The sequence below is a fragment of the Eptatretus burgeri genome, chromosome 5, assembly GCF_056783735.1.
Source record: "Eptatretus burgeri isolate ZD-2024b chromosome 5, Ebu_testis_v1, whole genome shotgun sequence".
Taxonomy (NCBI): Eukaryota; Metazoa; Chordata; class Myxini; order Myxiniformes; family Myxinidae; genus Eptatretus; species Eptatretus burgeri.
The window spans coordinates 100,535,240-100,561,188 of NC_140965.1; the positions used below are offsets into that span (position 1 = coordinate 100,535,240).

At 40.3% G+C, this 25,949-nt stretch overlaps 1 protein-coding gene across 20 annotated transcripts in view; it reads left to right on the forward strand.

Moving 5' to 3' along the window:
• The window catches only part of LOC147027055 (uncharacterized), a 138,559-nt gene that overhangs the window by 76,640 nt on the left and 35,970 nt on the right, over nt 1-25,949 (forward strand). For 19 of the 20 annotated variants that reach the window (XM_085883180.1, XM_085883179.1, XM_085883181.1 and 16 more), the window contains 11 exons: nt 5,926-6,015; nt 8,264-8,317; nt 12,518-12,562; nt 16,411-16,437; nt 16,544-16,588; nt 18,754-18,861; nt 19,067-19,129; nt 19,405-19,458; nt 19,543-19,596; nt 20,229-20,255; nt 21,538-21,618. In XM_085883180.1, the coding sequence (XP_085739306.1) occupies nt 5,926-6,015; nt 8,264-8,317; nt 12,518-12,562; nt 16,411-16,437; nt 16,544-16,588; nt 18,754-18,861; nt 19,067-19,129; nt 19,405-19,458; nt 19,543-19,596; nt 20,229-20,255; nt 21,538-21,618 (648 nt within the window). The remainder of the gene's footprint in view (nt 1-5,925; nt 6,016-8,263; nt 8,318-12,517; nt 12,563-16,410; nt 16,438-16,543; nt 16,589-18,753; nt 18,862-19,066; nt 19,130-19,404; nt 19,459-19,542; nt 19,597-20,228; nt 20,256-21,537; nt 21,619-25,949) is intronic. The other variant, XM_085883166.1, reaches the window with a different exon arrangement.

A 25,949-nucleotide genomic window follows, 5' to 3' on the forward strand; every position in this document is an offset into this window, starting at 1 on the left:
ACACACACACACACACACACAGACACACACAGACACACACAGACACACACAGACACACCCACACACACACACACACACACACACACACACACACACACACACACACACACACACACAGACACAGACACACACACACACACACACACACATTTTTGCTTGTGGGGTTTTTCTTAAAGGCAAGGTTTACACAACTCAATCAACGAACATTCAAGACCTGAAAGAGCAGATTCAAGCAGCTTTTGGAGAAATGGTGGTCGGAATGTGACAGAAAATGTTCTTGGAGTATCGCAAAACGATGTACACCCACTGCTTGAAAGTGATGGAAATCATGTCGAAATTCATAACTAATTTTGTACACTTCTGAAATCAATAAAATTTTATCACAAAAATTTTAATATGTACATACAGTATATCCTGTAAATAGTTTGTTCGATTTCGTTTTTAAGAAACAGAATTACAGGGCTTCAAACCTGGGAATGAATAAATGGCCCACCCTACACTTTTTCGTGGCTCTTGTAAACGCTAAAACACAAAACAGATCAAGACTTAACAGAAAGAAAAGAACCAAAGAATGGAATTCCGAGTTTCCAACTTCAAACCGTTCTTCAATGACATTCAACCTCCTTCAACCTACAAGGAGAGCCAGAGAATGAGATTTAATCGATAAACATCTTTAACCGTGTAATCTCCACTGTTGGTGTTTATTTATTTATTTTTATTACACGCCACACCTGCTGAACAAAATTGCAATTATACTTTGATAAGTTCATTTGTAATCCTTGTCTTTAACAGTCCTTCTCAAAGTTTCATTTCATACAAGAGTAGTCTGGCAATAGAAACTCATTGTTGTACTTGATTATCTGCACAAACATCCATAAATTTAATGAAACGTGTTTATTTGGGTGAGTAAGAGTTAATCAACTCTGCTAAAGAGACTGGCACGAGAGACCGATGCACTGTTCGTGTTGGGATTTGCATGCCATCCGGTTTTTATTAACCGAGGCAGAAACGCACCGAGGGTAACAAGCCAAGCTAAGCAAAGTTAGCAGCTGTGTCAGATTAACCGAAGCTGCCCACATGTCTTTCTTTCTTTCCATACTCTCTCTTTTTCTCTCTTTCTCTTTCTCTTTCTCTTTCTTTTTCTCTTTCTCTTTCTTTTTCTCTTTCTCTTTCTCTCTCTCTCTCTCTCCCCCTCTCTTTATTTTTATATTGCAGCTGCGGATTTAATACGTCCAGGTGTCTGACATGCGTTGTGGGCCTCACCAGTGTTAAATTTTCTCGGTACAGACGGATCGGTAGTAAACCATCTGCGCCTGGATAAACAGCGCAGTGAAAGCATATTGGAAAAAAGCGGTAAAAAGGGCAAGGCTTGCAGAATATGATTGTTAAAAGTCCACAATCATGAGTTGGCATCTTATTATTTTATTTGTTCAATTATGGAGATTTAATGTGCACAATTTTAGTGGCAATTCCAAGTTGCACAATGAGTTGACTGGTGTTATATGTAGACAAGTCCAGGGGAGAAAGACAGATTATCCTTTCCCTGAAGGTTACTGATGAGCCAGCTGGGCTTTTACCTCTCCAAATCTATAGGAAAGTGGTAATTCTCCTGAGGCTCGCTCAGTTTCCAGAAGCTTCAAATTCAAGTCCTTAATAATGCTGCCTTCAGCCAGATTTGACCTCGTAACCTCTGATACACCAGTCTGGGCCATCATGTGCATCATGTTCAGCGGAAACATCTCAAAGCTATCACTACAAATTGTGGTTAGGATTCTATAATCTTACAGGAGGGGTGGTGTTCTCTTATGGATCTTCCAATTATTAATCGAGTGTAAGATGGTCTTCTACTCCCCTCCATTTCATAATACTAAAAGGAAATGACACACCATGTTCAACATGTAATTTCGAGTACACACATAATACTCTGTAAGGAGTATCCGCTCTTTCAATATCCCTGTTCTGTATTAGTTTGGTGGAAAAGTAAAAAGGTATAATTTCAAAAGTCGTTTTTCAAGGAGGCAGGCAAGTCATCGACTGAAATGAAGAAAATAATTTGTCTAAGGATGGTCCATGAGGAGAATCTTTGTAAAATCTGGAGTATATACTTTGCCGCCGGTAAGAGCAATGCATTGCTTGCATTTACTGTTGTGATATCAGGAGCTGCGTGTCCAATGAAAAAGGGACCTGGTGAATGCTGAACTGATTATATCAAACATCAGAAATTTATGAGAAGGTCAGTCTTTAGATTTGCTGCAACTTTGTTGGTGATCAAAACGAAGCAGTTTTTCAAGTGAGTGATTTTGGGACCTTTTCGTTGAGGAGTGTGACATAGTGGACAAATGGTGACCTCCAGAGTTGGATTCACTGAGAAGAGGAGAGAAGGGAGGAGAGGGGACTCAGCTTGGCAGAAAGCTGATACCATCAGCTCAGTAATAGCAATTGACGTTTTCCATGAACTTTTATCCACATGATATTTTGAACGAGAGAGAGAGAGAGACAGACAGACAGACAGACAGACAGACAGACAGACAGACAGACAGACAGACAGACAGACAGACAGACAGACAGACAGACAGACAGACAGACTTGGAATTGGGTTGAGGATTAGGAATTATGGGTTAAAATCCTGAGCTGAGCCTTTCATTTTGGATGAAAAGACAGACTTTAGGCCTTTTGATGAGATTGTCTTTAGTTTTACCTCGATGTTTGAGGGATGTCACGGATCATGAATATACCCCAGTGACCAAAGAATTATGCATATTGTATATCCCAATGAATCACCTCACTACATGCTCACTATATGCAGGTGTCCCTTAAATAGTTACTCACTTTTATTTATTGAATACAACAAGCATACACAGCTTTCCAGTTGAATATGGGACAGTTAATAGAGTAAGATTTGAAGTTTTCTTTGGTACTCAACATGTCCATCTTCTCTCTTCTTTTTCAATGCATGTCTAGACATTGCACAAAATTGTCCATAACTTTTGCACAGATGGCACGGGATGTAGCCTGAACAGCATTCGTGATGCGATCTCGTAGCTCATCCAAGAACTAGAGGTGCGTGGCATAAACTCATCTGTCCTTGATTAAACCCAACAAAATCAATCACAGGAAGTCATGTCCAGGGATCTTGGGGGCCAAGCAGTGGGTCCTCAATTGCTGATCCATTTGTTGGGGAACGTTGACTCAAGGAACTCACGGACAGCTCATTCACAAAAAAAAAACGAAAGAAAATTAACGTTAATTAAAAGAGAAGGTGGACTTGCTGAGTCGTCAGCAAAACTTAAAGCATTATTCAAACTGTTCCATACAAGTTTCATGTAACAGCTTGTTGTGTTCAATAAATTAAAAATGTTTACCGATTTAAGGGACACCATGTATTAAAGCAGGGAAACTGGTTGAAGAGCTACATCAAGCAAGATTGTTGTTCAGGAATAGAAACTGACTTGTTTTGATCCTTCCAGGGAGATGTCAGATTGCAGTTCATGGTATTTTGCTTTCAGGCTGATGGGGTAATGTTCATCAGAGCTTCTCAAAATTTATGTTCACTCTGGACTCGACAAAGAACATGAAGGCAGGAAATTAATATCATTGATCTGTTTGCCTGTTCCCTTCTGAGCACTTATCTCATGAAACTGGTATTCCAGGTCTAAATCCTCTGGACCGTGTTCATTTGTGTATTGTTTAGTGACGTCCTTGTACTTCGTCTGAACTATGGACAGGTTCCTCCATCAAACTTATATCTCTGTAATTCCGAAAATAAAAGTTCTGATGGAAGAGAAAGTATTCGATTTTGGTTAAAGAGTTGCAATTTCCAGTGAGGTTCTATGATGGTCATTGATGTAAGGCCAAATGGCTTGTGGCTTAGTCCATTTTTCATCACATCCCTGAGAAATGAGCTGGCTAGCAAAGGACAACTGGGGACACAGAGTTATTCAAGAAAATGTAGGTCTACGACAAGGCAATCCTGCCCTTCCTACCCATCTCAAAAGTACACACACGTGCGCACGCGCGCACACACACACACACACACACACACACACACACACACACATACACACACACACACACACACACACACACACACACACACACACACACACACACACACACACACTAACATGCACACGCACGTGCACACGCACAATAGAAGACAAATACAATGATACAACAGGTTACAAAGTATAAACAAGCAGCCCACTATTTTTTTTTATCTATCTATCTTTCCTTTTTTTTCCTTATACCTGTGTTTTCTTTCTGTTGTTTGAGGATGAGGAAAGTAGGGAAAGAAGAAGATAGTGGGATAAGAGCGAGGAGTAAGCCACACAAGAGAGGTGGATAAGGGGCTGGGTAAAGAGACATACTATACATCACACTGACGTAGGAGGCTCAGGGAGAGGTAGAAATGGATAGGGAAAGGTAGAGACAAGCCTTTGCTGCACACAACTGGATAAAGGAGCAACACAGTGGGACGAGATACACATGGTAACACACAATACCACACCACATGTGGTTAGATATGTGGAGAAGTGGTTTCAAAATCATTGGAGAGAAGGAGTTAGTCAACTGAGTGATAGACAAAATAAATCAACGTCATACAATTTTACCAGAATAAATCAAAAGGCCCCAATTGCTTGTTGTATATCCCATCTGAAGGCCTTCGGTCCTCCTTTGAGCTAGGAAGCTGAAATTTGGCCATCATAGTGAACAAGTGCTTTGGTAAAAAATTTTATTTATATTTTTTGATTAATCAATTAATTGATTAATGACTTAATTACTATCGATTTATTAATTCCTAATTTATTTTCTTTCTCATATGGCAATATTTCGCGCACCTTTTGAGCTGACATTTGGACATGACGGTAAACAAGTGATTTGGCTGTAAAAGGTTTTTTTTGTTGAATTGATGAATCGATTAATTATTGAATTTTGTGATTAATCACTTAATTTTCAAAAAGTTACAGATTCTGATGAAACGGTAGTGATTTTGGTATGTTATAAGCCAATTGATTAAGAAATTAATTATTTTACGATTGTTATTTATTTATTTAATTATGCAATTACTCAATTAATCAATCAATTATTATACACCGCTCCCTCCCAATTGCGTCTCCATGTGCTGCACAGCAGCATCACCGGGCACCGAAGGTACCCCAGCAATGTCGCGTGCTGGAGGATATGTTATTTATTTGACATGGGGCGGAGCGGTGTACTTTGAATGTGTCTCTACTTGTTCTCACTTTCAATTTGATTTGGACTTTTGCTCATTAGTCAAAAGGAAGTTTTAAGGAACTAGAAATATCCAGGAAGATTGCACAACGACAAACTTAAACAAACCTCCCCTCTTTATTTGCACTTTATATGAGAAACTTGTTTGACTGAAAGTTCACAAGACCCATCACACAATTCGGTTTTGTGTTCCACATAGCATACATATGCTGTTGTTATCGACAATCATTTGTGCCAAATGCAATCCATATAATGAATGATGATGCAAGAAAAAGTTGATACAATGTACACTGTTGATATGCAGCCTGATTCCTGATCCCTTACCATCATAATTTCTAATCTTTTTGGTTGTTGAACGACCTCAACCTGACATATATCAATATATATATATATACATATATATATATATACATATATATATATATATATATATATATATATATATATATATATATATATATATATATATATATATATATATATATATATATATATATATATATATATATATATATATATATATATATGTATATATATATATATATATATATATATATATATATGTATATATAATGGATGTATGTATGTATTTATAAAATTCCAAAAAGGCAAGCTACCTCACATTGCTCTTTTGTCGCTTCCCTCTTGCCCTATCCTGGACAAACTATTTTCCCCGGACATCGCCGTTGGCAGAAACACATTCAGGAGGCAGTGCAAAAAGCTATAAAGGCTAATGCTGGCCTATTTGGTCAGCCAGGAACTCAAGGACCACCTGGACCAAAGGTAAGCCTTCAATTCATCCATGCATTGTATGTACTCAGTTATCTCACTTTCCATTTAAGTCTACTTGTATGTTATCTCTGCCTCTACTGTATCTTCTTTATTCATCCTTTTTAACTACACTTAAATTGCTAAAAAAAAATCTCTGTGGGCCTTGCAAAATGTTCCTGACGTGACACTGAAAGATAAAATAATTGATATTATTAAGTTACCTTTATCGTTGTTGTTGCATTAATGATAATCTAAAGAAGTGTATTGCCAGCATTAGTTGCTTAGGTCAATAAACATCCCATGGAGTATTTTGTATGGAATATCTGGCACAGTAGTGCTCTCCTGAAATGTAAGCAACATCAGTGCACTACACGCAAATTAATAAATGAATGAATATAGTCAATTCCTGATGAGTGACATCTTACTTTTGGTTCCAAGTCCTCAAGTTCAAGTATGAGTCTTTCAAAATAACTTGAGCCTCAATTCAATTCTCAGTTCCTAAAATATTTAACAAAAAATAAATAAGATATCTCAAAATTACTAGTGTCTAATGGTTAGAGTGTCCACTCTGAGTGTGGGAGGTCGGCGGTTTGAACTTGGACTGAGTCATACGAAAGACTTTAAAAATGGTGTGTGCTGCTTCCTCGCTTGATGCTCAGCAATGAGAAAGGATAAAGCATGGACAAACAACCATAGGTTGACAACCATTACACAACCTTGGTCGGTATTATGGCCTCCTGCATTGAAGTTACTTGAAAGGGTACTCATATTATTTATTCCTAGCAGAAGTCCATGGTAAAAATACCACGATATAAAAAGGAAGCCTCTCATTATTGTGCTGGTTGAAAGTGCGAAAACATGGGTGGTTATGTATTTCTTCATTGCGAATAAAAAAATTTATTGAGTGATTGAAGCGGAAGTCTGTTTCATATACATAACACCCAGGTTCAATTTTTGTTTTTTTGATTGAAAAAATTGTAATTCTCCTGTAGGTTTGGATTGATTTGAAACAACTTTTACAGAATAAAACTTTCTCATCAAGGAGTATTTCCGTGTTTGGGGAGGTGTGGGGGGGGGTACATCCATCCATCCATTGGGACCACACTCTGTGCATAGTGTTGGTGCTGCCTAAGCAGTCTCCTTGGCTGTTGGGCACAATCCTGGACAGGTCGGGGGGGGTGCAGGGGAGGGTACAGACAGAGAGGCAGCATTAACCTATTATATATCTAGAATATAGTATTCCAAGTTTGATGTTTGCCAGACGGTTGGATGTTTTTGATCACCTATAATCTTAAAATATGATGCAGTCAAAAGGTTAACTTGCTCAGGATTTGTAGAGTACAGGTTAAGGAGCATTTGTGAATTTGTTTTGGAAACATCTGGCAACTCGTGTGTGAAGTGACATCATAGTTATTGAAAGCATTCACATTATGTATTTCCAATATTGTGGCAAACATGATATTACACACTATATGACAGCATTCGGTGATAAATGTCTTTCATTCACAAGTGTGTGTGATTGGTGCTAAAAGTTTAACATGGATGTAAATCAGTGATGGATGATGAATATGCTCATGTGAAACCGATGTTTGTGACTCATGTGAACATTACCTGTGATGAGTGCATTCATTTTGAACAACCACTGCCTTAATATGCATGATATTGTCGCAGAATTGTGCATCATTCTTTAAAGTGTGGAAACCATAATTCATTCACACCATTATTCATTAAATTCAACGTAGTAAGGATCCGGAGAGATTCGGAAAAAAACTCCTGTGTAATCAAATGGCAGTCGAGATAGGATTTGCTGAACAAGTCCAGATATGTCACCTCTCCTAAGTCCCCTGTAAGTCCAAACATGCCACCATGTGATTTCCATCTCTTTAGACCACTCATTGAGCATCTGGGTGGCATCAGGTTTCAAAGCGATGAGGTTGTTCAAGGAAATGCCCTGAAATTGCTGCAAACCCATCTTAAAACCACTCACTTTTGGTCATATTAAATATCCCCTGAAATCTTTGATTGTTTCGACTGATTTTGAAACTCTGACACAGGATAATTTAAGAGATCCGTTGACTTCACCCTCTTTTTTTGTTAAAACTGCCTGGATATCTTTTTTCGAACCTGCCTCATGCTATTGGATTTATCATTTCCCTGTGCTGTACATTGAACATGTGATGTGACATATACTGTTTGCGGTAGTCTCCTCATTTCTTAACACTCTTCAGAATGACATATCTTGTGTGGTGATGCTTTACAGGGAGAGCCGGGCATTCCTGGGAAACTAGGCCCAGGTGGACCATCTGGAGCTGTGGTCAGTCTCTTGTGATTGTGATCATTATAATCACAATTGTCAACAATGTTATTCTGGTTGATTTGAGGTTAACGTTATGAAATGGAAAGTACTTTATAATGAAAAGCTAAAGTGTATTGTCTTTGGATTATAATTCCAATTTCTGAATTGTAAATTTGCATGTAAATTGGAAACATGATTGTGAAGGAATTAGAAATCACGAGCAGCCAATAACATCACCAAATCGAATTTGTTTGCCTTCAATGAATACCCAAATCTAATTCTGGTTCCCTACCTGAAGGCAGATTCAGTGGTGCCAAAGTAGCCTCATAGCCAGTGTTACACTGCATGGTTTGCCGTTGCCTTTCAATAGTAGTCAGGGCAGTGATTTGCAATTTGTTCAGGGTGCTAGTGATAGGTCGCCTACTCTTCACAAGGAACATCATACGCTCTTTAACGTCCACCAACTAATACTGGCAAGACGGTATAACGTCCATCTGAGGGACGGCACACACATTGATGCCTCGGCCTGAATACAAAACACCAGAATGGCAATTTATAGCTAGCCTGAGATTCAAACTCAGGCGAGAGAGGTCAGAGCCGAGTGTGCGTACCGCTAGGCTATCCTGGCAGCCCTCAGATAATATACTCATACATAGTGCTTAATGCTGTTTTTTTACATTAAGAAACTTGATGTGGAAAAGATATCGATTTTTGAATTTTGATGTTTCTGAAATGATTTGACTGTTGTTATTATTTGAGTTTTCCAAGCCGTTAATTTCTAACAAGTTTTGTGCTTTTGGGTACTGAGTCAGTTTCAGTTCAATCAAGTATAATTGGCATATATGGCCAGCTTTGAAGCAAGGGAGTTTGTACCATATAGACATCATTCAGTTTCTTTTACCTTAATTTAAACATTTACAGTGGCCTGCAAACGTATTCACACCTGACCATTAATTCCACATTGAGATGAATCACAAATTATGAAGAAACAATTTTTCCAAATGAACTTTTTTTCTTCATATCATTGTTATAGTTGAAGGTAAGGATATTACATGTCAGGAATACATGAAGAACAAAAAACATGTACAAATCAAAATTCACTGCTTGCAAAAGTATTCAGCCCCATCGGTCAGTACTTGGTGGAAGCACCGTTTGCAGCAATGATTGGGCAAAGATTTTTCACCATCTCACTGTGCGAAGCTGTTGGAGACATACCCAAAAAGACTCCATAGCATTCTTCACGTGAAAATTGCTCTCATTCTGCCAAGTTTGATGGGGATCGTTGAGGGGCTGCAATCTTCAAGTCTCGCCATAAATGTTCATTTGGGTTTGTGTCTGGGCTTGAACCCAATTGAACGTTTCGGATCAATGCTTTGAACCCAATTGACTGGGCCACTCAAGAACATATATTTTCTTAATATTCAGCCATTCCAGTGTGGCTTGAGCTTTGTGCTTCGGATCATTGTCCTGCTGAAATGTGAATGTCCTACCCAGTTTCAGATTCATGGCTGTCTCAAACTGACAAGCTTGCCAGTCCCTCCTGATGAAAAGCAGCCCCATAACATGTTTTACCTCAACTACCATGACATGATTATTCATACCATTACATGATTTCTGTCGCCCCAACTCACACTTATGTAACTGTATAGGCCATTCCTTTTATTCTCGAGTGTTTTCAGAACACACAAGACTGATATAGATTCCAGAAACATGTTTCTGCCACCACCATGCTTGACAGTAGGGATGCTGCTGACTGGGTTATGTGCGGTGTTGGGCTTGCACCAGATGTAATGAGCAAACTCTATCCGAGCTTTTAAATGTGTCTTTTTCAGTAATTGCTTCTTTCTTGCCACCTGTCCATTAGAAGCCAGCTTTGTGAAGGGAATGGGATATTGTTGATTGATGAACACTTACCACCATCTGCAGTATAGAACCCTGCAGATCTTTCAAAGTCATTGTTGGAATTACAGTGATATCCCAAACCAGTTTCCTGCTTGCCTGGCTGCTGAGTATGGATGGGCGACCTGATCTGGGTCAAGTCTGAATGGTGTAATATGTCTTCCGCTTCTTAATGATGTACTCAAAAGTATTTCCCCATACTCAAAGGGATATTCCAATGAGTGAATTTGAAATCTCCTTGTAACCCTCTCCTGAACCGTGCATTTCCACCACTTTATGCCTGACTTCTTTGGAAAGCTCCTTGGTCTTCATGTTTGCATTGTTTGTTGACCAAGTGAGTTGGACCTTAAAACTCCTTAGATAAGTGGGGGAGTTTAATTTTTATGTTAAACCACTGATTAGATACAGGTTAAACCTATTATACTTTTTTGGAACCTGTCACACAAATAATTTGCTCCTTAAGTTATTTCAGGTTAATTAGGCAAAGTGTTTGAATACTTATGCAACTGAGGATCATTTGATTTTTCTCCGTTAATCTAACTTGTTCACATTTTATCTGCATTTTTCTCTATCTCTCTTTTTGAGACCACTTTTTTGGGTGGTCGCTGGACTACCGTTATGCTTAGGTTTTCCGTCTGTCTGTATGTATGTAATGGACAGCTCTGGAGGCCAGAGGAGTCAACCAATTTTGATGAAACTTGACTGGTAGGTTCATACCAGGATCTAGTTGTATGCTTTTGAGCACTGTTGCTATGGACGCCACCGTTGCTTTGCAACGGGACTTTGACATTTTTGATAAATCCGAAAAAAAAAAATCAAAAATCAAAAATCGGCTTCCGCGCTTTTATGCGCACTATAATAAACCTCTTTTTCAAAAATTTTCAGCCCGATCCGTCAAAAACTGTATGACTAGTATGCAATTACATAGCGATCACCCATGCCACCTACCAGCTTGTCTCTTTATCACTTTGGAGTAGTTTGGAGGAGGAGATTGGGACCATATTCTATGCAGAGCATTGGTGCTGCTTAAGCAGTCTCCTTGGCTGTTGGGCACAATCCTGGATCGGTCGCCACTCCGACACAGTATACCAGCATGCTGGCACTCATTTTGCCGACCTCGGAAGGATGACAGGCTGAGTTAACCCCACCTAGTTTTAATTCAACAGCTGAGCGGGATTTGAACTCAGGACCCAAGGATCCAAAGCCCATCACCCTAACCATTAAACCAACACCAGCATAGTAGTTTGTGAAGACTCTATATATTAAGTTTGATTTGAAAACATCATAAAATAAGCTCAGGTGGCATCAAAATGTGAAAACTATGGAGGAGGTCAATACTTTTGCAGGCCACTGTATACAGTAATACCCCAATTTGTATCTTCCCTTTTTACGTTGTTTCACAAATATGTTGTCACGTTATTCATACCATTACATGATTTCTGTCACCCCAACTCACACTTATGTATCTTTACAGGCCATTCCTTTTATTCTCGAGTGTTTTCAGAACTCACAAGACTGATATAGATTCCACAATACATCACAAAAGTACCAAGTCAGGAGATCACTAATTTGCATAAAGAACTACTGTACTTTGCTTCGTTCATTCAAGAAATGTACTGTACTGTAGATTGGTTTAGAGGTATCGTAAAAGTGCTACCATATAAGTTAAATTTGATGTTATTCATGGAATGGATGCTGGTGAACATGCAGTTGATGTTGCCAGTTTATTTAGTTTACCTCCGACGATGGTGTATACCATCGATCATTGAAGAAGGAGGTAGAAGAAGTCTTGTCCAGTTCAACTGCCTCAACCGCTTCCAGAATAAGTTTATTTTTATTCAAATATGTGTAGTAATTTAAAAAATATTAATTTGTATTTGACTACAACTGCCATTAATCAAAAAGGGTAATATCATAGGTAAAAAGTGAAATATAATACTTGAAGTAGCGACGTTAAGAATGCATCCCCTGCTTATTCCATTAATTTGTATGAGAAAAATTGCTTTTATTTACGTCGTTTCGATATTAGTCGCACCTTTCAGGAATGCATCCCCGACGTAAACCACAGTATTACTGTACAGTATTTACTGTTTGTTTGTGTGAAACTCAAATAGAATGCACAGCGTACTGTAATTTGGTTTCTGCATCTACCTGTTTTTCACACAATTTATCTTGATCTCTATCTCTCGCTTCATTCTAATGTCAATCTACATTTTGGTCTCAATCTCAATCTCCCTCAGTTCCTATCACTTGAAAATAACCTCAGATATAACATTACATGATTTTCCATCTGACTTCTTGTGGTGTTGTACTTTGCAGGGGAAGGCAGGCATTCCTGGGAAACCAGGACCATCTGGAGCTAGGGTCAGTCTCTTATGATTGTGATCATTGTCATTAACATAATTACCATCACTATTGTCAGTAGTCACTTAACCTTATACCAACTGACTTTTGAATAATTTTTAGGATTGCATCATCGGTTGCTGCATCTAATATCATGGAATATCATTCCCTTTCCTATCAGTATCTAATATCAGTACTTTTTAATGTCAAAGATGATATCAGATATGATGGAGCAAGTGGATGAAACAAATGTGCATATTTTATGGATAGGGATTCCAAAATATATGTACGTATTTTGGGTTTATTTATTGGGGACATAAAAATATTAATCAATTGTGAGGATGTACAGTGGGGTCATTTTGACAGTTAAATATCCTCTTTCAGAAAATAAAATAATTCCATCAACTATTGTCAATGATGCAGTATTTAAACTAAAAATAATAACTCCTTCATTATATCATAAGCAGGTGCCTTTGAATAGAGACTGCTATCCATAATGTCTTCTTGGTTCACAGCAGCGTCTAACTATTCCTCTTGGCCCTGTCTGTCTTGATTTGACATAGTGACAAACTGCTATCAAATCTTTCGCTTACTGCGTGCTCTGCAATCTTACTTTGAAGACACGGTCTCCCGTGCCTCAGGTCCAAATCCCACTCCTGACACCAATGTGACGGTCGTCACCTGTGGATAACACCAAACAGCACTACAAGTCTTTACAGACCCCAATTGCCTTTCATAATGTTAACCTCGAGCTGGCTCTCAGGTCCAAAGCTGTGTTACCATTACAGGTGAGGTTACCATTACGAATGGGTATCGCATCAGCAGTCACGTGACAGAACTTACCTGATCGGCTGAGCAGGACCACGTCATGCACTGAATTATTTTCTACAGCCAAATTGTGCTAGACCAATTGGTCGTCAGCTGTCATATGCCAAGATGGAGACGATCAGGAAAAGTCAGGACACAAATGTGTTTTATGGATGTAATTAAATATAGCACTTATTTACAAAGCAATACACAAAGCACATATTTGCAAGGTAATACGGCCCCCTTATCCCTAATGCATACATACCCACCTTCAGATTCCTAATCAATCACTTATCACTTTACAATATGGCCGGCCTCATCCATCCAAGAGAAATGAGAGAGAGAAAGGAGAGAAAGAAAGAGAGAGATGAGTATGTGTGGCCGAACCCCTCCACAGCTGGCAGCAGCTCTGCAGAGCTGAAGCAACCTCCCTGGTGTAAAAATTGCCGGGGCTCCCCACAATTCTCGGTCTTCATGTGCACCACGTTGGTCCTGGTCAGCATGCTCCAAGTGCAATACAGCAAGTCCGCACTTCCACTCCAAGCGCTGCATGTCAGGCGAGGCACAGCAGGTCCACACATCTGCTCCAAACGCAGAATGTCAGGTGAGGCACAGCAAGTCCCATTGAAAAGCTAGATGACACTCTGAAGCTTGAGACCCAATAACATTGACGAGACCCCAGAAGACCATGACACCCAAACCAAGCTTAGTTGAGGACCAGTCTTAGCTGAGAACCAGTCTAAGCAGTCTCACGAATGTTCATAAAACTCATGCTTTTATTGCCCCACAAAAGCTCGGGCTCTGTCTCTATTGGCTGGCACCTTCGAGTACCCTACAGTGGTCATCTCCCGCAATTTTTTCTTCACGATGGCTCAGGCTGACCTCCCTGGCAGATTGGTCCAGCTGTGACGGGACATGTACCACTTTTGTTCCGGCTTCATCCTGGCGCAGATTGGTCGCTTCTGAACTGGCTTTATCCAATTTTGAGAGGTTCTGGGAATAGATGCAATTCCTGGTGCAATGAACTAACCTGCTTCGGGAGGCTTGAGGAAGCGGGAGGAGTAGTGACAATGCGAGTGCAAGTGCTGAAAGGACATGTTCTGCACTCAAGAGTGTGAAGGAGAGAGAGAAAATGAGAGAGATTGGGATATATATATATATATATATAAAGAAGTTAGATAGATGGAGAAATGACTGCACACACAATCGTCTGTTGAATACACTCGCAATGCATATCTACTCACATGCAATACAGTACACTTAACTGAACAAATACTATGAAATGATAATCATTATACCAAATATTGATTATTTTACCCCCTCGAAGCCAAACACTGCAACAATATGATGCAAGTTCCACTCTCCACAAGCAGAAAGTAGTCTTCGATTGCGTCACAGATAAAATGGAATATTTTTCTAAATGTTGACTAAATCCCAGGGTTATATAACTTTTACATACAGTACATACAATATTCTGTATTGCTTGAAGTCAAGAACATTGTGATAAAACTGACACATCAATGTCGGCTGTGAGAGTAAACCTCATGCCTTTTAGGTGAAAAAGAGATGCCATTCCTACTTAGCTATCAAACCATTGCATAGTCAAAAAAATACACTATCAAAAATAGTTTGATGTTTTTCCTGGGTTGCCCCCAGAATCATAACTCACTTCCTTTAAAGGGGCCAAACTGAGAAACACTTAACTCCCACACACCATCAATCATATATAACATTACATGATTTTTCCATCTGACTTCTTTCCATTTCCATTCTGGAATTAAGTCATCAGTGTGGAGTGGTCGAAGTAGCTCACCTGACCAATTCATCGAGCACACGATCAAACAAGTAATGGACGTTGTACTGATGGCCCAATTATTCCTGATGGATACCTGTGTTTGTTTTCAATGTATTGATTGATTAAAAATTAATCACTCACCGCCCCCTCCCCCTCCCCATCAGCAATGGATGAGCTTCCTCATTCTATTTTTTGATGGATTCTCGCTCCTCCAACAGCCTCGACTTTGTATGCAAATAAAAAATATTCCCCCTGAAAATATTGTGTTTCAGAGCCAAAAACGACATATATTCTAATGGAATCAGGATTCTCACCTACTGTTGGGGAAAATGTGTCATAATGACTGAACTAGTTCGAAAAAATACTCTTTAAGGAGAGAAAACGTGGAGGGGATAAAAAAACCCCGTCATAGAAGAACCACTCCTTTGACATCTTCAGACATGAGATTGCAGAGATAGTTTTTCATTGGCTCAGGGTCACATTCCTAGACAGGTTGCCACTCCGATGCAGGATATTCAAATGGCTGATTCTTCCCAGTAAGCTGGTTCTCATTGTACCAACCTCAGAAGGATGACAGGCTGAATTGACCAACTTGGTGTTATTTTTATAACAGCACAACAGCGGCCAGAACATAGGACCCTAAGACCTCAGGGCAGTACCTTAACCATTAAGCCAACACCAGGCTTTTGTCACATCTTGAGGCCAAACAAAGTTATTGAACAAATAGTATCATCCATGATCCATCACATCATCATGTTTGACTTGAGAAAATATGAATATGGCAATGTAAGGATAGAACTAAATACTGTACATGCAGTTTTTTTCTGATTAGTGTTCTTGTTTGTTTGACTTATCGAAGGAGATCCTATGAAATTCCACCTGTAATCAGAGGTTTCATGTTGCTGACCTTCCTGCCATTATCAAGGCATGTCAGATACAGCCAAGTCGTTCTGAGGCTGCTTTGAGAGGAAGTCTGGTGCCCTGAGTTAGAATACTCTGACCAGCCATAAGTTAGCTAGCCAAATGTCCTGGTCACAGAGAATTCTGGTCCACCGGTGTTTATTGCCAATCACCGAACGAATATCAATAACGATACTTGTACAAGTCGTACAGAACATCCCATTCATTTGGTTTTGTCGTGCTGTTAAAAATGATTTTTTGTTTCGAATGATATCTTTCTTTACTCTTCCTCCCCTTTTGTACTACCTCTTATATAATTTCCTCATTGACTGTTTTGTCTTTTTCACCTCGTCTTCCCAAAAATCAGGCTCTTCTCGGCCCACCTGGACCCAAGGTGAATGTCCATGTATGCAGTATGCAGACACACTCACACATTTAAATAACCTCTTGTCATGGGACTCTTATTTTCTCACCATTTCCAACCCCATTTTTTGCCATAGGGGGAGATGGGATTTCCAGGTTCTCCTGGCCTTGATGGAAAGCAGGTATCCACAATTAATTTCCTTACACTTGAGATATCAGTCGTATCTTTTCAGGCTGTTTTACTCTCGTATTGTTAAGTCTTGCATCCTTAGATATTTGCTACTTATGCTGATGATAGTACTTTATTTTATCATACTAGTACACTCACTCCCTGTGGGAGTGACAGGGTCATGTTGTTATCCTCTCTGGGGTATATAGATTACAGTAAATCTAGGCTCAGGTCTGTTAGTCTGTGGTGGACATGATAAGCAAAGAATGCCTCAAGTATGTCGGGATTCTTTTAGTTTTATGTTAAATAGCAGTAGCAACTGTTTAAGCCTGGTGTTGGCGCAGTGGTTAGGGCAGCGGCTTGGGATCCAAGAGGTCCTGAGTTCAAGCCCCGTTGGGCCACTGAATTAATACACCAGGGGGTTGACTCAGCCTGTCATCCTTCCGAGGTCGGCGAAATGAGTACCAGTGTACTGGGCCGGTGTATACCCCGGTTAAAATAGGTGTACCATATCCCTGTGTCGTAAGAGGCGACCAGGGTTGTGTCAGGAAGGGCATCCGGCGTAAAACATGTGCCAAATCACTATGCGGATCATACGGATGATCCGCTGTGGCGACCCCTAACAGGAGCAGCCAAAAGAAGAAGAAGAAGAAGAAGAAGAAGAAGAAGAAGCAGTAGCAACTGTTTAAAAATGTAATCGTACATGTTTGTGGTTTATGGTGTTTTTACTTCTGGTAGGTTTGCCCCATGATAAGCTATTTATACACATTAACACGGCGTTTGTTCAAGGAGAAAAACTCCCTTGAGAATTCAGGGGATATTATTGTATTAATATTGTTTTGTAAGAACATTTAACATGATGCTATTATCATTCGTGTTGTTATTACTTTTGTTATTAGAAGCGGCTTTGGAAGAACGCCAAGATTAGCTGCCTTACCATGAATATACACCTTAACACAGATTTTTTTTCCCAAGACGGAAACCCCCTTGGGGAGGGGGCAAATGAAGTCGCTGCAACCTCCGTCATGTGACCCTTTGTCCTGTCAAGTTTGGTTGAGATTGTTTAAGTTGTGACTGAATGCATTGCAGTGAAAAAAGAAGTCAGACAGACAGACAGACAGACACCAAATTACGTATTTTAGTGTGATGATGATGATTACATGAAAATTTCATGTGTTTCTCACAATACAAATGCAATTAAAGAAAACTCCCATTAGTAATAACATGTAATTATTTATTTATATTTCCACACATTCATTCTTTCATTCTTTCATTCTTTCATTCGGAGATGTTGAGATGTTGAATGAATAAATGTGTGGTGAAGGGGAGGGGGCGTGGGTTAATGAGAGACATTGGTGCTTCAGTTGAGAAAATGTAGAACTTTGGAAATGAAGAGAAAGGTGGAGAAGAGGGAAAAATCAAAGGGTAAAGAGGCGGTGAAGATGAAGGCCGTAGAAAAGGAAAAGTCATTTTGCGAGGATTTAAAGAGAGAAGGGAATGCATGGAGGACAGGTGGTAGGTATCAGATTCTGCCAATTTGTGGACATCTTTTTTAGATATCAATTTTTAATACTTTCATCATTTTACTCTACTCCATTATCATCACTAGAACAGAACTCAGTGGAGCGCATACCTCCACCAGACTGAACAGTTTACGTTTTGTATCCCACTAATAGGCCGGATCTGCATCTGACCTTAACCAAGATCTCATCGGCTTGTTCTTATCACCTACCCAACTCGTACACCAAGTTTTGCCATAATCTGTCCATAACTTTTTCAGATGTCATACTGACAGACAGACAATCAGACAAACAGGGGTGAAAAAATAACCTCTGTCCACCTTTGGTGGTTGAGATAATGATGCTATTTTAAGAGATCATTTGACATCAGCATAATTAGCCTGGTATTGGATTAACGGTTAAGGTGGCTGGCTTGAGATATTACGGTCTTGAGTTTGAGGCGCTTTCGGTCGTTTAAATAACACCAGGTGGGTTGACTCAACCTGTCATCCTTTGGAGGTCGTCAAAATGAGTACTAGCTTACTGGTAGCAGGGGCACTGCATCAGTGGCACAGCCACGCTTCCAGAAATGATGTAGCCAGCATCAACAGTCTGCATATGAAACAAAACTAACAACAACTTCAACATAATGATCCTACCACTGTACTTCACATCATAGGGTGCACCAGGGGTTGATGGTTCACCCGGACCCAAAGGAGACTTTGGACCTCACGGTCTTCCAGGATTGAAGGGAGACAAAGGAGAGTTTGGACTACCTGGACCAAAGGTACAGTTATTTCCTTGGAGTGACTGGTTTTCTCTGCTTGAATTTGAATATCAGTGTAGAGCGAAACAGATCTGAGTAGCATTGCCATTGCACGACAATGAAATGTTCTTTGCTCTGGAGGACAGCTACATATTACAAATCCAAAATGTTGGAGAATCAAGGTTACTTGCTGTAAATCAAGTGAACTGCATTTCTGTGATGACAGGGTGAAGTAGGACAGAATGGCATGCCAGGGAAAAATGGAGCACCTGGACCTCGAGGTCCACTGGTAAATGAGTGTAATTTCACCTCCTGAATTCTCCAATTGTTGTTAAAAAGTTGAGTTGAATCAGACTCTTAACTTCTATGTTGCTGCATTACTAGTATGGCAGCACGGCATTGTGGGTAGTGCCATCTTCTGTCGGAAACATGATCTCAGCTGTCCCTTCTGCAATCATGTCTCCAAAGTTTTCCCTCTTTTATTTAATTTTTTTTCCTTTTCCATACCTCTTGCGAACTCTCATCTTTCATATAAAGTTCAATGCCATCTTTCTAACCTCACAGGGTGAGAAAGGAAAACCTGGGAACATCATAAGCAATCATAATCTGCCAGGAACAGTGAGTGTCTCCATTTTTCTTATTCAAAGAAATTGTGCTTTGCTAATCAACCCACCTGCAATTCTAATTGATGTCCTTTTGCAGCAGATGACCCTTCATCAAGGACTTCCAGGTCCCCCTGGTCCTCCTGGGATTATGGTAAGTTTATCCCAGTTTTATTGCATTTGGGAATTCTCTACAGCTGAGTACCAGGGTAGGTTAGAGATTGTGTGGTATCAGTCCTGAGTTCATGTACAGTATATTTGTTTCTTGTTTACCACCACCTTGGTGATGTCACATTATGGATACAATACCCTGGAACTTAAATTTCAATGGTTATTTGCACAATTTTTTATTTCTTAGATTTCTGTTAATTTCTCTTTAATCAGACTAGGTGGCGTAATAGAGTGTCCACTGTGAGTCTGGGGGGCCGGTGGTTGGAACCCTGGCCGAGTCATACCAAAGACTTTAAAAATGTGGTGTGCTGCTTCCTTGTTTGACGTTCAGCATTTATAAAGGATAGAGCACGGACAAACAACCATAGGTTGACAAAACTAGCACAGGCGTTGATGGGCCTAATGGCATCTTCTTGTGTTAAAGTTCTTTACAAAAAAACATCATGATCATTTTTAATTGTTACATTACTTTGAACATGAATGATTAACTCACTCTCTCCATCTTAATTCTCTCTCTCTCTCTCTCTCTCTCTCTCTCTCTCTCTCTCTCTCTCTCTCTCTCTCTCTCTCTCTCTCTCTCTCTCTCTCTCTCTCTCTCTCTCTCTCTCATTGCAGGGGCCTCCTGGTCTGCCTGGACCCAAGGTGAGGTTTATGGGCTGTTCATATGGTTGTGTTGCTAGTTTCCTTCTTGCAATCATTGCAATATTCCTGCACCAATACACCCAACAAAATACAGTAGAGTCTCATTTTGAGGAAGAACCATCTTTCAGAAAAAAAAAAAATTGTCAAAATAATAGCAAAACATTTAAACAGTGTCAAGATCAGTGATTAATCATTTTACTATCGAACTACCGTAAGTTCACTGGCAGAGAAAGTCTGCATTTTAATTTCTAAGTTTGAAATAACACAACCATTCAATGTGAGTAGCAAGGTTTGTTTTCTTCCTTTTGGAGGTTGTAAGGGAGAACAGGATGATTTGACCCTTCAGGACTTTTCTTATTCCAATCTGCCTTGAATGTGAAGGGTCCTCTCAATATTTGGACAGATTGTACAACGTTTTGGACCGATTGGACAGATTGCATACGATTGTACAATGCCTTCATCTGAAATAGCATAAATATTGTGGCCCTTGTGGATTGGTACTGCTGTGTCCCAACATTCCCTCCTTGAGACATCAGTCTCCATTGGCATCATGTGATCTGAAGCTCTTTTGTAAGGTCTTACTTATTCAGTCATTCATTCATTCATGCACACCATGCTCTTTACAGATTGTCAGTTCTTCTGAAGCAGTTTCTTTGGCAAGGGTTATAATTCTGGACAGATCAGCACTCTGATACCCATTACTCCACTGAGTGTGCAGGAATTTTGAATTTGTACATGGTGTTGGCAATGACTTGCCTATTCTTCTTCAAGGACATTGTGGGATGTTTAGAATGAACTTAATCCAGCAAATAGGACACCAGATTCAACATACTGTACATCTCATGGAAGGCACATATATTGATGCTTCACCATACATGCGAAACATCAGGACAGGAGTTTATAGCTAGATCGGGATTCAAACGCAGGCTCGACAGCTAACAGATGAGTGCACATACCTCCGGAATCATCCTTCCAATGTATCCCCAAAACTAAGATGGACTATCATGAAATAATCAAAATTATTTTTCGAAGTATTTTCATATGGCCACAAATTTATTTGGGTCAATAATACTCAAGGTTCCATAATATCCCGTTCTCCCTTACATACTTACTCTCCATTTATAATTTGTCTTACATTGCCTTCTGATGTTAGTTCCCATTTGTAATCTGTCTGTAATAATAACCATTTGATACTTAATTTCACCCCTTTGTTAGCATCATAACTCGTAAGGCTGATACGTGAACAATGCAGTTTGCAAGGTAACGTTGTTTATTGTTGTAGGGTGAGCTGGGTTTTGATGGCTTGCCTGGACCAAAGGGCGGCACTGGTGCGAAAGGTGAACGTGGTGCCTTGGGTCTTCCGGTTAGTGCCACGACCGCTTATGCTAACACTCGAGGAAAATGGAGAATGCAACATTCATGTAGGATGACAGTGATTATTGTATTGATTTTAATTGTGGTGAAGATCACATGTGGAGTAAACGAATTGCAAAGTCCCTTCTTTCAAATACCTCTTGGTACTTTCATTAAATCAACGAAGAATGCCTTTTTCGAGGGAAGATGATTGAATAAGGTGGGGCAAGTTGGTGTGTGTGTGTGTGTGTGTGTGTGTGTGTGTGTGTGTGTGTGTGTGTGTGTGTGTGTGTGTGTGTCTGTGTGTGCGTGCGTGCGTGCGTCCACTTTGGTCCTTTATTCAGTGTCCTGAACGTTTTTCATTTCAAGCTTCCCATGACACCCTTAGCCAGAAAGCCCTCTGGGTTGGAGGTTCAGGATACTAAATATATAACTAGGATTGGGGCAGTTGTATATATCGTGTTTGGGGGAGGGATTTTACCCAATTGTTCCCAACAAGAGCATCTTGCCCCACCATCTTTTAATTGCATCTACCCCACGACCGGCCACATGCAAGTGTGGCACGAGAGCCACCTTATGCATGCTTTTGTGGTGTGTCATGGTTTGCTGTGGTTTTTATGTGGCCATTAACTCGTGAGCCTCATTTAATTCCCACCGTGGCATAGTGCATCACATGGGCAGCCCACTTCTTCGCCACGTGTTTTCCATCAGCAGGGTCTCTCTCAATGTCCACACGGCCATCTGGCACTCGATTGCTAATCCTCTCAGCTTTGATGCTCCGGTAATTATCCAAAATCTCAAATTTTGCCTCCAAGTAATCTTTGACTCAACTTGAATGTCTTTCAGAACTATCAACCTATTTTGAGTCGGTTGGGTTGTAAATGTGTACATTCCAGGCATCTTGTTGAGGCAATCTGAAAGTTAAAGCTCACTGATGTATCCTTAAATGAGCACAGTAAGTCACCTGTTGCCAGCTCTTCTTTCCTTGAAAGCCTTTTTTTGCCCAAGCAGTGTGTTTTCAAGCTATAGGTGTTCTTCAAAGTAAAACAAGATGGATAGCATGTGAAATTGGCCTGATCTGGGTCTGGTTTATCTTACATAACTTGTCAACATCAAGAGTGATGCCACTTTGATGAAGAACATTGAAAACAGAAGAGAAGAAATTCATTAGGTGAAGTCAAAAAAACCTGTTTAAAACAAATGACCTGCATTTCACCAACCACCGAAGATAAAACTCTTCAAGACTTATAAACTAGGCTGATAAAACCTTATTTTTTAAAAAAAATAGCTCGTGCTCTTCTTATTCTTCCTTTTTACCAATGTGTTCCATAATGTCTCCCCGACTCTGAAACCCCCACCCCTCTTCTATCCCACAATTATTTGTTGTGAACTCTTTTACTTTCACTTACTCCAACATTTCCTTCACTCTCCCTCCTCCGGCTCAATCGCAGGGCCATATTTCACCTCCCGACCCACATTTACAGTCCTAACCAACTACACACAATAAAGGAACCCTTGCTCTTTGTTGACCACTCTGATTGAAAGGTGACCAGACCAGTTCATTTTTCAAAAAGAAAACCTGGTCCCTGCTCGTTCGGCCCTTTAGTCTCACCTTTCTCTACTTACCTCCACCTGTGTCCTCCTGTGTTTGCTTTTCCATCTTTCATCAACTGGTCCACCGAAATCAGAGGTTTCACTTTCAACTTCACAGATTTGTCCATCCAAGCTACTGAAATCGACTTGGATATTGTATGTCTTACTGAAGCATCTCCCCTAATGCCAACGCACATCTCCCCTAATGAAAACCATTCTGGACCTTATCCCATCAAACCTTTCCTCAACATTGTCTTGCTCCTCCTCAGCTCATCAAGGCTCTTCTGGCCATGTGTTGGTAAAAGCGGATAGATGTCTCTTTGATAGTTATGGGAGAACCCACAAAGTGCAGATGTGTGCAAATTGGTAAAGATGATTGATTTGGCTTAAAATCCACTCTCCAGTCAAGACGGGTCCATCATTACATCAGTCCAAACATTGATTAATCCTGGAATTTCTTCTACAACAGACTAATTTTTCTTTTTCACAAGTTCATCCCATCACACATTAACTTTTCTGTCCATTATCTCGACCCTGGTACACTGATGTGTGTGGTGAGTCCATCGCAAGAAATCAACTTGCATTCTCCTTTTGGAAGGCAAGCCTGACTGATCTCCACACAGCTCAGAAACATTATGTATCTGTCTTACGAAGGGCCATGGCCAAACAATAGGCTCACCTGCAATGCAAATTCTCCAACCTCACACCATCCTCCATTGCCTCATGGGAGCTTGTCAGGTCTGTCTCAAGTGCACATTCCCCTTCCATTCCTGACCTCCAAAAAGACAGTGTCATGTTGAACACGGCCTTTTTCGGTGAAGACAGAGTTCACAAGCTCTGCTTTTTCTCGAGCAAAGGTTCCAAATCCATCTCTTCCTGTACCCCATTACAGAATGCTCCCGACCGTCTGTGGACTTCTCCCCCACCATGGCAGGAATTTTCTTACTGAGTACTACTCCTCTTCTGGAACCAGTCCTGAAGATACAAGTGCTCTAATCCTAAAGAACTGTGTTTCAGTATGAACATACCCTCTCTCCTCTCTCTTTCATAGGTCCTCTATTTTTGAAAGCCACAAACGGCACGCCTTCCCTAATAAATGCTCCAAAACTGATTCCTTCAAATATAGACCTCACAGCCTTCTCCCCATCATAAGCTAAGTACTTTAAGTCCATCATTACAGCCAACTACAAGTATTTTCTCTTCTCGATTTCACTAATCTGTGACAACCAGTTTAGCTTCCGACCTGATTTCCACCTTGGATATGTTACTCCTTCTGACACAGTAGTGTATGGATGCCTTGAACCACAAGTGATAGGTTAGACCAATCTGTCTATATATCTCCTGTGACACTGTCTGGCATTTGATTTCTAAGTTGTGTTCTTTTGGTATTCAGAGCACCCTGCTAAAGTGATTGTGTCTGACTTCCTCTATGAGCAGAAGCAGGAGGTGGCTCTTGATAGTGTCCTTTACTCTGATCTTTTCCTTTTTAAGCTGCAGTCTCACAATGCACCATATTATGGCCTACCTTATTATTGATCGATGTCAATGATATAATTTATTCTATTGAAACCAACTCGACCTTTTGGACGATAATTCCACCATGTACAGAACAATACATCCCACTTGTGAAGAGCTGGACACCACAGAATCATTTTTGTCAGACTTGGACAAGATGAGCTGCTTGTCAATACTTGGAACATGACGTCCAATGCTGGCAAGTCACCCGCTCTCACAGTCTCTCCACAAGGGTCGGTAATCAAACGATGCAATCCACTTCTCTGGACAGTCACTTTAAGAGGTACAGCCACTGGGACTCCTTGGTATCACCATCTGCCATAACCTTTCATGGTCAGATCATATCACCAAGCAATTATCAAAGGTGAGTCGTTGCTCGGGTATCCTCTGAAGAGCTAAGACATTCATTCCTGAGCTGCACCAAGCTCATCACGGTGTACAAGACTTTCATATTGAGCTCCATGGAGTATGGTTCTCCACTTACCACCTTGTTCCTCTTGAGACAGTTGAAAACATAGTCTTCTGCACCATTTTTATCTCAAGACAGGAGGGAGGTCGATTCCTCTGGACTATCACTCTTCCACCAGCAGCAAGTTGGTAGACTCTCTTGTTTCTATAAGCTTGCAGCTGGTCTTTGTCCTCCTGCCCTCTCTTCTGTATGCTTTCCACAACTCAACCCAGCCATGCACACATTCCTCAAGAAATCCTCACTTGCTCACCTTCCCAAAGTCCAGGCTGGCTGCCCATCCACATTCATTCATCGCCTTATTTCTCCGATTGTGGAATTGTCTCCCTATGTCCGTTGTCTCATCCTCCCCACTTCGTTCTTTAAAATGCGCTACCCATCACTACATCGTGCGATCACCCAATCCCTTCCACACACGTTGCTTCTTTCACATCCTTTTCCTCTCTGGGCTATTATTATTCGTTTTTGTGTTATTTCTTCTTTCTTTGTTGTGTATTTCCCTTACCCCCTCCCCATACCTGTTGGTAGTCTGTAGACCCTTGATTGTTTTGCTCCTCAATGAGCCTAGACCCTTGTAAAAAAAAAACAATCGAACCCTAGTCTTTATCTGCATATCATTTTGAGAGGCAATTGATCAGCATTACCATTTAATGTATCCTGCAATTTTCCAATGCTGCATAATATGCTTCAACCTCAGAATGTTTTCCAGCTGCACAGCAAAAATGTGCAGCTTTCCAGTCTTTCCCAAGAAAAAAATTAACAAAAAG